Source organism: Rhipicephalus sanguineus, chromosome 4 (genome assembly GCF_013339695.2).
Source record: "Rhipicephalus sanguineus isolate Rsan-2018 chromosome 4, BIME_Rsan_1.4, whole genome shotgun sequence".
Lineage (NCBI taxonomy): Eukaryota > Metazoa > Arthropoda > Arachnida > Ixodida > Ixodidae > Rhipicephalus > Rhipicephalus sanguineus.
Window position 1 is genome coordinate 82634979 of NC_051179.1, and position 19744 is coordinate 82654722.

General features: G+C 43.0%; 2 protein-coding genes across 2 annotated transcripts in view; one reads left to right on the forward strand and one right to left on the reverse strand.

The window, feature by feature from the left end:
• Positions 1–11253, reverse strand: part of LOC119390338 (splicing factor ESS-2 homolog) — an 83931-nt gene extending 72678 nt beyond the window's left edge. The window contains 7 exon segments of the mRNA XM_049414739.1: positions 4203–4264; positions 4266–4429; positions 6817–7065; positions 8542–8886; positions 9630–9728; positions 10186–10348; positions 11008–11253. Coding sequence (XP_049270696.1) covers positions 4203–4264; positions 4266–4429; positions 6817–7065; positions 8542–8886; positions 9630–9728; positions 10186–10348; positions 11008–11160 — 1235 coding nt within the window. The 5' untranslated portion in view covers positions 11161–11253.
• Positions 11254–11450: 197 nt separating this feature from the next.
• LOC119390342 (uncharacterized) lies at positions 11451–17510 on the forward strand. The gene is made up of 8 exons (XM_037657942.2): positions 11451–11684; positions 11752–11826; positions 12588–12629; positions 12721–12851; positions 12983–13081; positions 14405–14536; positions 15836–15888; positions 17351–17510. The coding sequence occupies exons 1-8, from the start codon at positions 11630–11632 to the stop codon at positions 17451–17453; spliced, it is 690 nt and encodes a 229-aa protein (XP_037513870.1). The 5' UTR covers positions 11451–11629; the 3' UTR covers positions 17454–17510.
• The last annotated feature ends 2234 nt before the right edge of the window (positions 17511–19744 follow it).

Genomic DNA, 19744 nt, shown 5'->3' on the forward strand with positions numbered 1-19744 from the left:
GCTTAACACAGTATTAATGCAAATCAGCAAGCTAATTCTAAATTGTGCACTGAAAAAAAAAGTTTTAATGCAAGTAGCAAGCTTTTTAGAGTCTTACGACGAAATATGAGCACAGTCGAACCGAATTATTGACAAGCAGCATTCAACTAAATATTTGAATTATGCTCTCTACACACAGACATCCACATAAAAAGAAAAGCTTACCTTGTTATATCTGCATTTTGAGCATTAACTGTACATGTTACACGGAGGTAGCAGATGTCTTTTCAATGCTATTCAGCCATTATGGTGAGCAACATGATGCAGTAATAACAGTAAATACGAAATTTTTAATAGGACTTGGTACAGCTATATACATACACTGAAGTATATTACAATTTTTATATAGACATAAGTTTGAACGTATGCAATTTCAGAAAACTGTCGCTGAACAAATGTACATTTCAAGAGCAAAAGCCAATGACACTCAGACACCCTAGAAAGAGATCAAGTGAGAGTTCAAATTTTTCTGTGGGGTGTCAGAAACGTAACTTTTTTCACACATTTGGAAACATCACAGCTCAACATACAGAAAGAACCTTGTTAAAATGCTACATCCAACAGTTACAGTGTACACAGACACAGTATGCTTCTTATCGGCAAAGAATGGCACACACATATTTAGTCATTTTGTCTTACGAATAAAATCACATCACCTTTCTCTCTCAAATAGCAAGTACATTAGGCCTTGACAATACTCTCCCTAAGTACTGTAGAGATATTGGCATTTTGTAAACAGCATTAAGATTGTGAAAACACAAGGCTTGAGATAGTTCTTTTCCTGATTAAAGCAACAGAAAAACTGCGCACACGACAGCGATGCGTTTCTTCAGTCACAAAAGGTTGTCTAGAGTGCTGCAGCAATGTCACTGTTCACGAAAAAACAACAACAACAAAAAAAAAGAATGATTAGACAAACATTTTGAGCGTGGGCCCACTCTTTATCATATGTACTCGATGGCACGAGCCAACGGCTAGCATTATCAGCAGAAGCTGCAACACAATGCTGCGATGGCTGGCAAATGTGTTTGCTTTCTGTATTGTTACCCACTTATGGGTATAACTGAAAACACTGAGGAAAATTTTGCTGCATCAACAAGCAGTTATGCTAGCAAATGAACTTTAAAGAGTACAGTAAAAGCTGAAGATGAGACAGCATTTACTGATTGCTCTGAAATAACAAATACTATACACAAATGTTACTGAGAGCACATGTGTCCATGTTTGCACGCCCTGCCTTTTTAACATGAAGCTAAGTGCTGTACTAAAAACGGAATGAAAACGTTGCCAGACCACTTACAGCGAATTTTTCTATGGAGGAAAGGAAAACACTGACAATGCTCTGATGGCAGTTTCCCAGCTTACATCTCTCTCTCTGTGATACATCACGAGCTCCAAGACTTGCACTACGCTGACTACGTATATCAGAGGCAATGGCATATGGTAACGTCACTTGAATGACCCAAAAGTCCGTTCAATTTGCCTGCACCACTCTGAACTGGTGCATTGGTGAGGCACAAGAAGTTTAGAAATTGTGCAGCTCGGGTTCAGTGGTACCATACATAAAAGCATCGACAAAAATGCTGAGCGCTCTCGTTTCACGTAATTGAAAAGCTAACCGAAAAGAACAAACGATCAAGGTTCTTGAAAAGGGTAGATTGTCTAGCCCAATAATTGACTATACGAATATCAAGAGACTGTCTTCCTGCACAAATAATGCCTAGGTCACAAGATGCACGTTTTGTAATACATGTAACAGTATGCAAAGCAACAAATGGCATGTATTTAGCTTGACTGCAGAAATCTGTAGCTCTCAAGTTAGAAACTTTTGCGGAAAGGCACAAAAGGCATTTCTCTACTAAGCATTTTATAAACCCAGGCAAAGGACATTCATGTCCTGCCACATATCTATCTAAAAAAAAAAAATGCTGTTCAGGACCCTGAAAAAATTTGGTGAAATCTTCAAGTGGCACAAGTGACAATGTAACAATGTTGCTTGAATATGCCGATGATGACAAAAGCCATGAATTCCACAGTGTTTTAAGTTAATTTTTATGCACAGCAATGTAGTAGCAAAACCTCTGGCAGATGCATAGTTCATAGCAAAAATGTGACAGTGGATTGTATATATACAATGAACGAATGTTAGCTGTAGTCACACTTGCACACACTACAAGGCAAGTCTGTTCTTGACCTTCACAGCAAAATCACCACACACAGACTAGTGACACAGAATGACACTTCACTGAATTGGCATGTAATCATTACGCTGCTGTTTTGTTCTTGACACGTAGCATTGAGAGGCTGTTGGGTTGTGTCCCAGCTGACATTGCAGTTGTTACAGACAGGTCAGCAAGACGCAACGAGCCCAGTTTCTTGTGCCAGATCAAAAAAGTCCGCAGCTCCTTTGCGCTTCACGGGAAGCTTCAAGAGGTTGTCGGTTAGTGAGGAGCTGTCGCTGCCAGGAGAGGTAGGGCTCTCGTCTGCATGCGTCCTTTCGAGAGGCGGGCGAAGGCACGAGGGGTGACGGTGTGGCACCACATGCGACCGGTGTTCCAGGAGTGGTGGTCTTTGGCGTGTAGCTGGCCCTCAGGGCCCTGTCTATGCCTTTGGAGATGCCCAGCTTTGCCGACGCCAAGTGACGTGCCGCAGGCGACATGGTACCGAGGCGTGCCAGGGGAGACTTGGGGGAAGGGCTTAGCCTCGGGCTGCTTTGCGGAAAAGGAATGTTAAATTAATTAAATTCTGCAGTTTTATGCGCCAAAACCACTTTGTATGTGATCATGACATGTTGCACAGTGGGGGAAATAGAATTGATTCTGATCATCTGGTTTTTTTTTATGTGAAAATTGAAGTACACCAGTGTTTTCACAGCTGCGAGTTTATAGAAGGGGGCGGTGTACGAGCCAATGTAGGTTTGTAAATAAATTCGTCCTATAACTGAAGGTGTCAAGGTTGTCGGATGGGGAGGAGGAGGAGAGGGTAACCCTCCTGTAGACCAGCTTGGGGGAGGGGGAGCACATAGGGACAGTGCCCGGAGGGGGGAGGTTCATATACGTGCAATACAGTGCTATACTCTTGCTGAGGATTTCCAAGAGAATGTTACAAAAGCTAAATACGTGCAGCGAATAATTCAATATCTCCAGGTTTGACTGTCGATACCATCATCATTGTCAGCCTATTTCATGTCCACTACAAGATGAAGGCCTCTCCCACAGATCTTCAATTTACCTTATCTTGAGCGAACTGACTGTATTTCATGCCTGCGAGGTTCTCAATTTCATCACTCCATCTAACTCGCTGCCATATTTGGCTGCGAGTTGGTCTTGGTACCCATTCTATCGCTCTAACTGACCTTTGTGTCTGTCCTACGCATTATACAAGGCTGGGGCAGGTCTACTTCTTTCACTGAACTAGGCGTGAGTGAATATTAGAGAGCTTCGAACATTCGTACGAATATTGCGGTTTTTGTATTCGCTTTGACACGAATTCGAAATTACGAAGTATTCAAAATGAACAAATAAACACATATTTGATCGCATGTCACTCCCCTGAAAAGGTGGTTTCAATGCAGCATGGGGTCGCTATGCCATGAAACCACCTATCCAGGGAAAATCCACACTGCCGCGAAGCTAGACTTCAAGGTTAAATGTACGCGATCAATATTTTAAAAGTTTAAAAGCGCGTTGTATGGGCTTATATGCCCCAAGGAGAGCAAATTTTAAAAAGTAACGCAGTTTACAGCTCATAACTTGCACCCTACTGCTATTAAAATTTTGCTGGTATTCAAGGTTGCTTCCACTTCACTTCGAACCAAGAAAATGACATTCACACAAGCTGTGTTCCAATTATTAAAATTATTGTGCCAGCCAGTTGGTTCACGACAAAAGCACAAATTTTTGTTTTATATGTGATGTACACTATTCGAACTATTTGACTGAAAATTATGCGACCAAATTCACTATTTGCTTCAATTTCGCTTCGAACCTCAAATTTAGTATTCGCCCATTCCTACCCTTATTGCCAGCTAGAATATAGGCTACACGTGTTTCTTCTCTGAACCATTACGCTGTCTTCCTGATCTCTTAACGTTATGCCTGTCATTTTCCATATTTGTAGAGAAAACAAGAGCCTATAACGGCAAGAGCAGTGAATTGCCTCACCTGAGCAGAGAGGAGCGAGCACGATCGAGGGCCGCATTCTTGCGGGCCGCACTGCGGCGCGCCTGCACCATCTGCCAGAGAGTGGGCCAGCCTCTCCCTAGAACGGGGCTCCGGTATCCGGAACTGGGGCCCACCGGGATTTCGTGGCAACGGCGTGTCACTACCGTCCAACAGGAACGGTGTGCCTTCGATCTCACCCCAGGTCAGCAGTGGAGTCTCGTTGACACCTGTAAGCGCAAACAAATGCCAGAAAAGAATGAAAAAAAAAATAATAATGCTCTGTCAAATCAATCTCTGTAGAGTCATCCATGCCAAACGACCCAGCCATTTTGGTGACCATCTGAAATGTATTAAAAAAAAATTATCGTGCTTATTTATTGCATCAAAAACAGTGAAATGCTAGAATATTTCAGAGATAAAAATTTTTTGGTCACATGGGGGCCTTCTGAATTTCACAATGTTGCCTGAGTGACGTTTGTCAGAAAATTTATTCTGAGAGCAATATTTCTCGTTTCAATACCAAATTTGACATGCACATTAAGCAAAGGCGTTTGTGTAACATGTTCAAAGCTCAATAATATTACCGCAATTTTTCTGTCATATGTGCCTCTAGAAATTTAGCCAAAATCTACCATGTTTGCATTTTTTGCCTTGTAATATTGTGCTTTACATGAATATCTGAGTAATGAATACTTATTCAACAGAAGGTATACTTTAATTAAAAATATTCTCGGACCACTATAGTCTGTAAATTTTACGAGAAAAAAATCATGGATTTGAGAGAATTTTCGCTTCGGTCCACATTTAAGACGCAATTTACACCACGTGGTGCTACAATTAAAAATTAGCTTTATACCTCAATCGAAAGCAAATAAATCAATCTTCTTATATGGCAAGTTTTATCATTGCATTTTTTGGTTTTAAGGAACAAAACAATTTTTGATGTTCCCATTGACGACCATCTTCCCATTTATTCACACAGTAGCTTCCTCATTGAAGTTCCCCATTGCCGTCACTGGGAAACTTCATAAACCTGACCGCATGGTTCCCAGCTGTGACGGTAAAAAAAAACCAACGATGTTAGCGAGCTCATTAAGCTATGATGTGTAATGTACCAAAGCAATACAGTGAGCTTGTGGAATTTCAAATGCATCCCTGTATCTCTGGATTTGCTGCGCTTTGGTTCATGTGATGCCTACGCGTGCTGTAGCAGGGAAAGTTATGTGAAGAGGGCGCTTACGCCGTCCCACTGCCTTTTACTTTTACGCCTTGCTGTGACGCTGAAGTCAAGTGCCCTGCCCCCTCCTTCCCTGTTAGATCACACTCCACATGTCTCAACCAATTCACAAGGCATCCACCTTGTCCCCGTATCATTTGCTAGTCTATCACTCTGGTTGCCTTGAAGGACACACTGGTATCTAAGAATCCCCATATTTCAAAATACGCATTTGCAATACTGAGGCATTGTTAACCTAGGAAGTTAATAATAACTTTATGGGTTTTACGTCCAAAAACCACGATATGATCCCGAAAGGCGCCGTAGTGGAGGGCTCTGGGAATTTCAACCACCCGAGGTTCTTTAACATGCACCTAAATCTAAGCACACAAGCCTCTAGCAATTTCCCTCTATCGAAATGTGGCTGCTGCGGCCACGATTCGATCCCGTGACCTTCGGGTCATCAGTCAAGCACCATGACCACTCAACCATCACAGCGGGTAACCTGGGAAGTTAAATACCAATCATTATTCTGAAGTTCATCATTATTTTGAAGAGGAGATCCACAAGTTATGCAACGCCCGCCTTTTTGCAGACGAAATACACCACATAACTGCACAGATGCCCAGCCAGACAGGGATACAGTGCATTCTACGGGACACTATTTCTGCTCACATACAAGCTGACACAGCCACCCACTCTGGAAGCACCTTTCCGAAGTGATCCCCGGGGTGGTTTCCTCCACCATAAGGAGATTCTCCGCCGCACCACATGAGATTTAATTCCACCATGTGTTTCAAAGCTCCCGAGTGGCCTTACCCGCCAGAAGGAGGTAGTGCTGAGGAGACTTCGTGTGGGGGCGGCACTTACTCCAGCAGTCACATATACCCGGCCACAACATCTCCATGGACCATTTGGGGATACTGTACAACTGAAGCGTCTGCGGCTACCGTCAAGCACTTGCTATGGACATGCCATGGCCTGAACCAGATACGACGATGCTACGTGAAAACAGCGGGTCTTCATCCGTCGAGACCACCAGACTATGATTTGAGGTTCTATGAACCCGACCATGGAGAACTGTTGATGTTGCAGATACCGGCCTCCATTCATATATTTAACTCTGTACGCCTTTGGGCAAACTTTCAAATTTAAAAAAAAAAGAAAACTACAAACAGCCAGTGTGGGACTTAAAAGCTTCGCAATAACGAGGTTTCACTGTGGTTACCGCTGTGGTAATCGGCGGAAGCTATCCCATGGACTTCCAGGCGACGGACTACCCTCTGTAACAGCAAAACCTGTTGCTTGTTGCCGTCGCTTGAAAATCACATACATGTGATTGAGCCTTAATCTATGACAGCATAAGCACTGATGTTGCACCCCAAAACAGACACTCACCTGGAGCGGGCGATGGTGTGGCGACAAAACCAAAGCCGCCCACCTTGGGCGAAGTCGTCCCCGGCTGGAGTTCCCGGCCGTCCACACCCAGCTTCCCTTCGAGGGCCTTGGCCTGGGCATTGGCAGCCTGGGCGAGAGCTTCCTTGTTGGCGTTCTCATCAAAGGGCGACTGCTCGAGACGTGTGTGGCAGTGCACGATGGTCCGGCCCGGGCCACGCTCCCGCTTCTCATCCTCTGTCAGTGCTGCTCCTGTTTTGCATTCAGACAGGACTATTGTAAGCCTCCCTTGCACTCCTTTTCACATTTATCATTCCGTCTATCAGCGACATTTTTATTCAGTTCTCATATAGGTGATTACCATTTCTGTACTTAGCATTTGTTTTTCAGTTACCGTAATTACGCGATTCTACCGCACCCTCGATTGTAACGCGCACCAGTTTTCCGCGACCAAAAAAAAAAAAAAGAGTAATACATCGATTGTAACGCGCACCCATTTTTCGTGAGAGAAAAGAACAAAAAAAGTCTGTAGGAGTCAAACTTCGCACATTCAGAAGAACAAGTACTTGGGTTTTAAAGGAGTAAAGTTTCAAAAAAGTAAAACACAAAGTCAGAAAGCGGGCCTTGCCGCTAAAACTGTCACCACTATGGCGGCGATACGAGTCGCGTAATGGATCAGTCCTCGTCGCTGTCGGACAACTCCTTGTCGCTGTCAACGCTCTTCGATTTCGGGAAACCGGCCCTGCTTTGGTCCACTGAAACCTTTTTGTGAAGCTTTGCTGTAAAAAATCTTCTGCTTATGTTTGCGCCAGTCTCGCACGCACGTTTCGGGAACCCCGAACGACCGCGATGCGGCCCGATTTCCGTCCGTCTCTGCACATGTAATAACTATTCTTTTAAATGCGGCATCGTGGAGCACTCGTCGAGTATTTGGAGTCGGCACTTCCATGCCGTCGATGCGAACGCAGAACGAGATGACAATCCTCAGCACACGAGAAATGGCCAAGTCGCATAGGAGGCGGCCATTTTGAAACGCCGATGGCAATATGATAACCGAGCTTTTTTTTTTCGGTACTCGATTCTAACGCGCATGCGATTTTTGGACTCGTTCTACCGGAAAAAAGGTGCGCGTTAGATTCGAGTAAATACGGTATTTCTGTTCAAGGCTGCCCCCTCTGCCATCATGTCTTATGCCTGTAACGCATGGTTATGTAATTAAGCAGGGAAAGAAAACGCAGTGTCTCAAAGAAGGGATTAACAGCGCAAACATGGAACGAAGAAAAGAAAGCACAAGGACTGGCACTGTTTCTTACTTTATCCTGTGTTTGCACTGCTAATCCCTTCTTTGAGACATGTACCAACTTGCCCACCTATCGTTGCATGTTCAGCTCATAAAACACAGTACACAAGCAAGATAGAGAGACACAAAACTGACTTCCAATCCAGTGATATGCCTGTGTGCCTTCCTTGCCTGCCAAATGTGCAGTTTAAGCTGAAGGAAAGTGCCTGCATTCGGCATTGAAGCTTTGTCTCCTGGCAGCGTGGTAAAAGGAAAGATTCTAATCTTCCTCTACCAAAGTCATTTGAAAGATTGTTTCTGTGTAATGCTCCTTAGACCAGTTCCCTACAACTTCTAGTATATAACCAAAATTTGTAATATTTGTACGTAATGGTGCCTGGTAAGGGGCCCTTTGAGAATAATATGTGCCAATGCAATCAACAACTGACCTGGCGGTATGTACATGAGTGAGTTTTTGTTGGTGTAACGCCAAGTGATGGGAGCCTTGCTACTCCCTTCACTCATGTCTTGTTGCTCGGCAGCGGATGGAGGTCCTTTCAATGCCAGCTTTGGTGCCGGTCCCTCCAGCATGGCATCCAGCGGTGCCCCCTCTGCCTTCTCGTCGCGGTACATCCAGGCATGCTTCTCGCGATGCCGCCGCTCAGCCTCGGCGACCATCACTTCAAACGAGGCATTGTCCTCGCTGGTGTGTTTGTGCAGAAATCTGTCCAGCGAAAGCTGGCTGCTCTGCGCCGAGACCCCTTCGGCATCTTGTTGACCATCCGGTGCAAGCCCTGTCATGAACGATAGTAAATAACAAATTCAGAGCCCTTCCACTACTGTGAAGGATGTTTTGCACGACCTCCTGTTATGGCTTCGTTGTAAGAGGAGATCAGGCAAAACATAAGAGGTTCAGGCTATGAAACACACATACAGTGAAAGTGGGAAAGGGGCAGGGAAGACTCAGCCTAACAAAAGCAGTCTTCATCTGCATTTGTTCTCTATGCATTCAAGATTTCCTTTATTAAAGAGGGCACTGATAAAATTACCTTTATAAAATACCGAACAAACCAATCTTAGCTCAACAGGAGGTTTGGCAAGGCAGAAAGGAGACAAAAATGAATGACAGGTGACATCATAAACTTGAAGTTCCCGTACCAGCTCGTAGTGACCACGCATTTTGATGGCACGTGCTCGGGCCTAGTCAATAATATCAGCAAAGATCGCCTAAATTGTACTCTAAAGGAGCCAGAACCTTAGCTTATAGTTTTGAACGTTACAGTCAAATAGCCCATAGCCAAGAGAAATCAGTGACAACATACTAAGTTTCCAGTGCAAATGTGAGAAAAAAGCCTCTTTTTGTAATCTAGACTTTACTGTGAAATCAATGAAGACTGAGTTTTTAGAAAATACTTGACAGTCTGAACTAAATGTTTCTGTGTACAGTTTCTTCAACTGCTGAAATAGCTCCACTTATTGGGCAGCAGTATCTTTTTAGGGACATTCGTAAACTGCTCGCAGTGGATGCCGTTCATACCTGAAGTGCTTTGATTGTCAGTGGCACGACCGGATTCCGAAGGGGCTGGTGTGACGCTGGGTTCCAGAGACGGAGTCTCAAATGTCGATGGTGTTTGTACTGGAAAAAAAAGTAAGAAATTTGTTCAAGGCAAGGTAAAGTATGCAATAAACAAGCAGCAAAGAAGAAGCGACATTTAGCAACACACATGCCCAATGTCAACGTTACATCAACACAGTGCAAAACACTGTACAGTCGAAATCACACTTGTCTAGCGCACCCAGTCAGGCACTTCAGCTTCCGTTTCTTTTTTTTTTTCAGAAATATGAAGAGGCCAATGCCGTAATGATACCAAACATGGTCATGCCGCATGCTAGGTCCTTGCAATATAATTCAACCATGAACAGAAGCTTGTAGCTAACGCGAGGTAGCAGCTGTAGACGGCACCAGCGTCCACAGCCACGCACTCGACCGCTCTAGACAAGTGTGATTTCGTTGCAGCGACGCGCATAACACATCAGCTCCTACGATACTTGTCAGCCAGAATATAATTATGCAGCGGACATAGCGAACTTACTTGAACGGAGTACGCTCCGGGCGCTACCACGATGCTGGTACTTTTCCTGCAGCTCCCTTAACTTTGTGATGTTGTTAGCTTCGAGGGCGTCGAGGTACTCATTCTGCGCTCTCAGCTTGGGCACATCGGGAAAGAAGTCCCGCTCGATGATCTTGCCAATTTCCTGCAACGTCGAGTCAATTTTGTTATGTAAACCTGTGGTACTGCCAGACACACAGCTTCTAACAACTTGACTGTCCGAAAACCTCGGATTAAAAGGAAACAATTTACGGCAGTCAGCGACACAAACTAAAGGTCTCATTTATCGTCACGACTGCAAGCAACTCTTACGACGTTACGACTGTTAGTACATATTAATTATTTATTTATTTATTACAAATACCTACAGCGCCCGAGTTGGGAGTTATCGTAGGGGGTTATTTACGTAAAACTGTAATAAAATATCACAAATAAGCAGTATCAAAACCAAAGGATTAACATCTACAGACACCGTGGTAAAAGTGACAACACAATCAAGACAAAGCGTGAGACATCCCATTATAACGATACTTGAGGTAATGTTTAAATAGATTTATAGAAAGTTCTCTATGGCAGAAGTGCATGCCCAAAAAGACTGTCACTACATTTCACTTCATATCAACACCAAACGCACTTTCGTCTTTCGTAAACACGGGCTAGAGGTGCCATCGATTATACGAAGGGTTGACAGTATCCACATACGTGCAGCAGTTAAACAGTGCAGACAGTCAGTTAGACAGGCATTACGACAGGAAAGAAAACGCTAAGGCTGCGGTGCATTACGTTGCGAGCGCGATTACTCACAGCAGTGTACGCATCTTCGTCCAAGACTTTCACCGTACGCGTTTTCGTTGGGTCGGCGGCCGATCGCACCACTGCCAAAGTCTTGCAGGGCTTCGACACCTCGACATCCAGAGAGCTTTTGGACTTCGGCGACACTTCGCACATGTTTGACATCGAAGCGGCAACAAGACATGAACACTTTCACGGGAATCCACAGATTTACGTCTCTTCCTACGATACGCAACGATTGCGCTACGCCATCTTTGACCAAATTGATGCCGATGCTAGTGGATGTTTGCTAGTTCGACCGCAACTTTTAATAAAAGTGAAAGTAAAGCCGTTTGATTGGACGCTATATCAGTAATAATAGATATATATCATACAATGTAATTAACGACTTTTTATTTTGAAGTGTATGACCAAAGTCTTTAACACAGCGTGGTCAATCGAAACTGCGGTGGCTTACTCGTGTTTAACGAAACTTGAAACTGCAAACGAAACCAACGAAACCACTTTACGCAACTTTGCAGGCATGGAGGCAGCTATTGAACTGTGATTGAAGTTTACGGATATCGGTCGCATGTGTTTCATCATTGTTACTGAAGTCCATCGTACTTAGTATTATGAAGATCGACTGGAGCAAATGTCATCACCCGATACGAACGTTCTGCTCAACCTTCTCCAGATATCGGATAGCGGCAAGTGTTATTTCGCAAAGTTTATTTTTATGATTCCGTGAGTGATCGATTGATTTCTTTATGACAGCGTTCCCAACGGGCAGCTTTGCTCACAGCGCCGGCTTGGAAGCGGCGTACCAGCGTGGGTTTCTGACAACTTCGGGTAAGTTATGTCTTTTTTTTTGTTATGTACTAGCTGAAGGATATGTTCCGGCTACCCTCCTCTTCTCTTGCACATAAGCGGTCATCGCACTGTTTTCAACAATCACAGAACTCGAGAAGTAAACACTTAAACTAACACCCGCATACTCAGTCAGTACTGCTATAGAAATGTTCACGCAAGAGGAGATCTAGCGAGTTCACACATAAGTTGTAAAAGTTCACAGGAAATATTAGGCACTTGCTTATAATTGCCGTACTCTTCATTAGTCATGTTTGTAGAAACAAATGCTGCACAAACATGAAAATACAAGAAACATGTAACCAAGAGTACTGGTTAAAAATAATAATTCGATCGAGTGATATAATTTTAACCTAATTTGGTATGTTTGTGATATCCTACCTTCCAAAGTTGTACCAATGCACGCCCAGCGATGTTTTAATATTTCTCTGTTGGCCATGGGCCCGAAAGTTTTGCGAGTGATACTGGCCGTTAATCCAAACCGTGTAGATTTTCTCAAAGTTCCTTACGGGGAACATCATAATTTTGCAGTGTAGAAAGTGCTCGATAACTTCTTCAGCCTCTTCATGTGGTGCACTGGTAGGACGTAGCACTGTTAGCTTTTCTTATTCTATACAGGAAGCTCTTAGTATAGGCAGTACCTAACTGAAGCCTATGAATTACTGTTTCCTTAGATCAGCTAATTTTTGCATGACATTAGTGCCTTTTTTTTTTTTCACTTATATCTCGCTACTTTGTTTCAGAAAAGGTCGAGGAATTCCTGCTTGCAAGTGTTGAGAATGTAGGCAAGTACATGTTGCTCTAGTTATCTCTTTGTGATGGTACCATCTGTTTTCACACAATTACCGTCAGGCTGTCTTGAACATTCTCTCGCAGGTTCCTTCAGCGTACCATTCGTGAGAGAAGCGCGCCAGTTGTGGACCGATCTCGAAGCCATTCGTGCTCTAGATCGCCTCCTGAATGCCTCCTTGAGCAATCACGTCGCCAACAGGGCGAGTACACAACAGGTTCAGTAAGGGCCGACTTGTATCTGGCATTTATTGTTTTGTGTAGCTGACATTTTCAGCGTATGATGTTCACTCGTCTGAGAGAATCAGATGATGGTACACCTAATCGTACCTTTTTCTGTCTGTCCCAGGGACGGTCTCTGATCCAGACTGCTTGCGCAACATACAAGGATGCAAAACTCACCGAAGTTCAGAACTGGATCTACGATGGCAAGTTGATCGGCCATCAGGTAGCGTGTGTATATAACCACTTCGACTGTGTGCGTACAGTGGCATGCACTAAATATGTGTTCATAAGACGATCATTAGTATGTTCAGTATAACTGGATCTACGATGGCAGTCTAGCTGATCTGTTAACACGAAACTACATGTTGTACGCATGGCGTAATAGGAAACTGAAATGTGATATGAACTGCTCACAAATGATGACATGCACACACATGTAACATGCATTTGTGTGTTATAGTTGTTGCGTTAGCCACATAATTTGTGAATGTGTATTATGCTGCTGCCAAGTTCCATGCTTTAGAAATGATGACTGTGTGCTTTGACTAAAATGTCGCTTTTTTTTTCGGCTCATATAATAGCATCATTACGAAAGAAGTACTACATCAGTGACGCATTAAGTACTATATCATATACTGTTTGAGGTTAGATCACCCATTTTCATGAAGCTTATCTTCAGCTATGTGTCAAACTGTTTTGCAACACATTGCAGTGGCTCCTTGTAATTAACCCGTGCCATAATGTTGGCACGTTGTTGCTACGATTGGAAACAGCGATTAGCAGTGACAAGAAAGCTAGTGCCTAGCTGCCAATTGAAGGGACTCTAAAGAGAAAAATTATTTTTCTCGTATTAGTAAATTACTCTTTCACAATACCAAAAACAGCCCACTTACTGCGATAAAACGCTTGGTAAGTGAGAAAAACGCGTCAAAAGAAAATGCGGGGTGGCAACACCACCTTGAAGTTTCCGCGCCAATCGCAGTGACATCATAGAATTTGATGGTGTCTACTAGGGCCTACGTAGTTCTTAATCGGTAAAAGTGAAGTGCTTTGTCTTCTGAGGGTGCCAGAGATTTAAAATACCAAGTTTCGGGAAATTTCGTTGAGCCAATGTTGTGAAAATACGAAAGATACACTTTGAAATCCGTGATGTGATGCGTGGAGATTTCGGTGTGAAATTTGAAAACAAAACTTCGACATTACAGTTCTCAGAGTACAATTTATCAAACTAAGCCGATTCATTGTTTCACTTTAGTGTCCCTTTAAGCTAAATGCATGAATGTTTCAACTTAAGTTGAATGATACTATATTTGATATATCACTTAACGCAGTTCGATTCTATGCCATTTTTGAGGCAATAACTGAAGCATCATCGCTAAGCTATTGGGCAGGTTAATAGTTATATTCACTTCTGGAGTAGGTGTGCAAGGAACTATTTCAGTTTTCTATGTGTTCATTCTATAAGAGCTCAACGACTAAGAGCTACGAGGCCTTCTTAAATGACGAATGAGATGGCCTAAGCATTCTGAAGTATTCTTCATTCCAGGCTGTGATGTATGGAATTGTGTGCGCATTTCTGGGCGTTCCCGAGGACCAGGCAGTCATGTCATTCCTGTTCAACTCGCTGCGTACTACGCTAGCCGCGGCAGTGCGGCTTGGAGCTGTAGGCACACTTGAGGTTTGCGGCATCTTTTTGACATCTTGTAAATAGACGTATACCTACTTATGCATGGGTTCACATTATACTGTGACAGCTGTGGAGAGCTTGAAACTGGGCTCGATGTGGTTGTCTATTTCATTATGCCATGATCACGAAAGCACTTCATCTTCACAGGTTAAAGAAAAACAAAACTTAGTCCATCATTATCACTAAACATCGATGTCGTGCCCCTGTATCAACGTGCAAATTAAAGCCGGATCTGCTAATCACTGAACAGTTATGCGGTGCTCGAACTTGGAAATTTGCACAGGGTGTTTTTTGCCTGACGCAAAGCACTGAGAGTGGTGGCTTTGGTGCACTTATTTCATAGGCTACAGCTGGCAATACTGTAGTGTAGACAAAAAAACAATATTGTCTACGTCTCAAGGACGCTGTTTTTGAAAAGAAGGCAGTGTCTGCTGAAAAACAGTGCTAACGTCAGAGTAATCTGTTAGCTCTTTATTTGAATTTTGCATTTTTCGTAAATTATGACTGCACGTTACTTTCCAGTTTTCGACGAGAAATGGTAGAACAGGCAATGTCACTGGATCCAACGTTTCAACAAGAGGACTAGTCATCGTCGAAACGTTGGCTCCAGCGATGTTGCCTGTTCGGCAATTTCTCACAGCTTCATGCCTCGATTTTTCGCATGAATTTCTGCCTCGCCTGGACTCCCTGTTTCCAGTTTAACATTGTGGACAGCTTCTTCGTCTTAGTGTCAACCTTGTACAGGCGATCTGTTGCTGTATCTGAACATTGCTTGACGAGCGTTGAGGTTCGTTCAGCCTCGCTGGTGAGATACAATGAAGGCATGCTCACGTGATTGGTATTGCTGCTTCAAGAATGGCCTTGTGAGTTTGCCAGTGCGGCTCGACAAAACAAAGCATTTCTGATCCACTTGCATGCACCATCGTGTGCCATTGTTTCAGAAATGCTTTGCTGTGTCGAGAAATAAGAGATCAACTTGCAAGGCAGAATGCTGAAGCAGCAAAAGTAGCAAGTTTATACATACCGAGTCTGTGAACATGCCTTTGGTACCATTCCGAAAAAACAAAGATTTTTTCAATGTGATACAGCAGACACACAGCATCTTTGCTTCAACATAAATTTTACATGTGTTCCGATACATGCACCTGTTTTCAATAAAGCCACTGCTAAAGCTAGCACTTCTGTGGGTTCACTTGTTTTACCCCTGTCTGTCATAGCCTCTAAAAAATCCTCAATAGGTGTTGCTGCTTCGCCTCCGTTCAAGTTTATCGTTATCTTTTCTACTTCAAGGGTCAACGGATGCAGTTCAAGCTGCAGTCGAGGATACCTGAGATCATTGAGAGGTAAGTTGCGGAATCATTTTTCTGTCGAGTAAGCAACTCGCTGAATGTACTGTAATTGCAAATAACAAGAATCGTTAATGTCCTCAGCATCAGTCAGAACGAAAAGACACGAGAGAGTTATAGAACACAGATGTTTACCGATCTGCAGCTTGCAGCATGTTGTATAACTTGGTGTTAATATTCCACTCTAAATAGAATGTTTGGCAAAATTGCAAGCATAATACTAACACCAGGGTTCCAGATTCTTTCCTTACTGTCTGGTGATAACACCGAAAGTGATCAAAGGACTATGCTAACACCTTTTACTTACGGCAAAAGCAAAGATGCTGAATGAGCACTCTTTTAGTGCGTAAAAGGTGCCAGCATCAATTGAGTTCAAGGATAAATGGTAGCCAACAAAATAGCAATTTGACAGCTTCAATGAAACAAAAGAAATTCAAATAAAAAACAAGACCTATACAGTATATCAAACACAAATAGCGCTGTAAATGAGCAGATCGCCTGAGAAAATGGATGAGCAAATGTAGCTGGCACGTCTGTGCTGAATATCGAAGAAGAGATTGTGCTGCCCATTTTGCAGCAAATAGTGCCTATTAGAATGGTGTTGAGAAGCGTAGCACCAGCGCATTCTACAGGAGAGGCCAGTAACAGTTGTCAAACTGAATTTTCATTTGTGTTCACTCAGTATTGTTTCTTTTTTGTTTAATTGAAATTTCAAGTGCCAACTGGGACAAAGACAAGCGATGGAATGACATCAGCGCTTGTGCTTGTCCCAGTTCGCGCTTGAAATTTAAATTATGTGTATGTACCAACGATTTCGTCTTTCCATCTTACTTCTTTTTTTTGTTGGTATAAAGGAGACATCGAATGGCACTGGGACCTAGTTTTGATTATCAGTCGTGGCACTATTGCTGACCGGAGTTTGCCATTTTCTCACCTAAAGAAAGGTCATTCTTGACAACAGTAATTAAACCACTGATGTCTCACCTTAGCACAAATTTTTGAATGTCCTGTAGCTGTTAAATAGAACTCGCAGAAGTTAAGCTTGTGAATGAAGCCTAGCTAAAAATACGGTACATGCTGTCGGTCAGTCACCACCAGAGATGGGCGCATGCAACTGCTTGTCATGCTTTAAAAGTTACTTGTGTTCTGTGGAGGAGAGATGGGGAATTTTAAGGGCTCGTTTTTTCTTTGTTAGAGAATATTAATGAGAACTAACAGACAATAATGCCAAGGAAAGTATAGGGGATGTTATTTGTAGTAATTACGATATAAATGTGAAGAAAGTAAAGTGGACAAAGAGATAACTTGCCACCTGCAGGGACCGAACCTGCAACCTTCGAATTCTGTGGCTTTTATTTTCTCGCTTCCTCACTCCACAAGCTTCGTAGTAAGCAGTTTTTTTTTTCTATCTGCAACACTTTTCTACTGTGTAACTACTTTGAATGCAATTTGCACGCAGGCACAAACACAGAACATCAGACAGCGCTGCCAATGTCTTTCCCTTGGTCGACGTGATGCAGAGTTCGCACGACCAGCTGTTTGCTCGCATGTTCTATTCCTGATGGCAAAGTGTCATTGTGTGTCAACGAGAATCAATAAAAGTCACGGAGTATACTTTAGGAGGCTCTTTATTTAATGCACTCACACCATTCATTCGCAGAAAAAAACCCCGCATTCAAAGCCAGCTTTGATGATGCCAGGTGACACACATCAATTTCTTTCCCATATAAATTATTACGGCACTTAGACATGCCTGGAGAACTGAAAACACGTAGGCAGAAGAAACGTTTCTTCTATGGGAAAAACTATGACTTCATGGGCATTCTCTTCCCTATAGCTTCGTACCGTGCTTCCGTTCCTTAAGTTGTGACAGCCACAGGACCCATGTTTTTTGCACGTACAGACGAACCCACATGTACTGGAATTATTGTCTATGTAAAACATAGAACAATTGTAGCATCCCTTTGGAAATTCCGCGAAAGTACAGCACTGTGTAACATATATAAAAAATGTTCTCCACAACGTTCGAAATATCGAATGCTGCACCCCTCCAGGAGTTTCTCCATATGGTACTGCAGTCACATTGCGCATTGTTGAAAATGGTTATGCTATAGAAACCGGCAATGTTTTGGTAGATACTCTCAGTAGGGCATTGAATCTGAAGGAAATTGCATGCAAAATGAGCATTTCTTTTCATACACATGGCCAGTGCATCAAGGATCTTATTTGCACTGCATAATAAATATTTGCTTTGATATGCTTCACTGCAGTACAGCACACTGCATGTTGCTTATATCTCTCGTATTGAATCACCAGTGTGGAACTATTTTGTGACCCCCCTTAGATTCTTTATTTGCCCTTCACAGTATTTGTTTGATATGCTTCGCTGCACACGGTGTGTAATGCGGTGAAGCATGCAACGAGTGGTAATAACTTAGTGCAGTGAAGCATACTACATGTAGCTTATATCTCTAGCATGAATTACCAATATAAGGAACTATTTTGACCCCCTTAGGATTCGATATATCTGGGTTCAACTGTACTCGATCCATGTGGGAAAATACAACTTTAGCATCAACAAAGTGCACATAATGGTTACAGACTCTAGTGGCTACCTCGCTTCTCCGTAAAATGTTGAATAATGGCATGGTGGGAACTACCCTACTTCGCAAAATTATAGTGACTCATGGTGTCGTGCATATCTTGCAACTGTACTAGCAGTAGTCAACCCAGACAGTTTACAACTGGCTCTAGAAGACCGCTCTTCCAGCTTTCACTGTGACTGTGCTGCGTGTTCCACGCAGGCCTGGCATTTTTTACAGCAGCTAAGAATAAATTAGTTTCTGCCCACATCTTAGGAGCTTCTCCAGACTGTCATTAACACAGTTAAAAAAAACAACGAAAACGCTATATGCCTGGTCCTGCAAGCCAATGTTATCAACCAAGTTGCATGCAGCAGGGTCCCTTTCGGGTATTCCATCGACCACACTAAGCCTTGTGAAAGGGAAAAAAAAATAACAAGAAGGGATGCCCTTGCTGCTGCAATGCAACAGCACGTACATATATATATACCAACAATGTTTCAAACAAAAGTGGCACATTAGAAACAACCTAGAATTGGCTATGCCTTCTCGCCCAAAATAAAACAGCAAACTGCAATAACATGCGCAGTCTCCCATTTGGTTATAAAATGGCAAGGTATAAAAAAGCACGGAGAAAAATATAATAAAAGGTAAACCGTAAAGAGTGTAATAAACTTCAGCAAAGTAACCATCTCATTTATTATTAAAAGAAGGCATAGCGTCGTGCACCTTTAGCTCACTGTGCACAACACAGCTATGAAAAACAATCCCACACATCATATCGGCACACACTACATAGAATAAAAGAAAGTGATCACAAGATATAGGCTTGCTTTTTTTGCAAATAGACAATGCATTTCGGGAGTGTTTTGTGTGGATTACATGCTGGCTTGAAAGAAACCAGGACACACACTCTATGACCATAAATGTGCACCTTAGCTCTTTTCCATTATCTGCTCCAAAAGAGTTGCGCAAAGTGGCACCATGTGAACTAAAACCATCAATGTGCAGCAACAAAAAACACTTGTGCAATTGACGCCAAGCTTTGTAGAGTGCTGTTAGGAGTGAGCTTGAAGTGAACGGTTTCCTTGGTGAGCCTTTCAAGTGCTGATCATGTACGATGCAGTCGCACTGCCCGACACTGGTACGCCTAGTGAGAAAACGTTTAATTCTGGCTAAAATGTGCTGTGCCTGGCGACGAAACCTGATAACTCCCAAGTACATACCTCGTTCACAACAATGTCGCATGCAAAACGGGCACGAGACTGTGT

What these genes read in the sequence shown, in the direction of transcription:
- LOC119390342 (XM_037657942.2), top strand. Translation starts at nt 11,630, where the DNA reads ATGTCATCACCCGATACGAACGTTCTGCTCAACCTTCTCCAGATATCG. An exon ending in TGGGTTTCTGACAACTTCGG is followed by an intron (nt 11,827 to 12,587) that starts GTAAGTTATGTC and finishes ACTTTGTTTCAG; the next exon opens with AAAAGGTCGAGGAATTCCTG. An exon ending in ATACCTGAGATCATTGAGAG is followed by an intron (nt 15,889 to 17,350) that starts GTAAGTTGCGGA and finishes ATTTGCACGCAG; the next exon opens with GCACAAACACAGAACATCAG.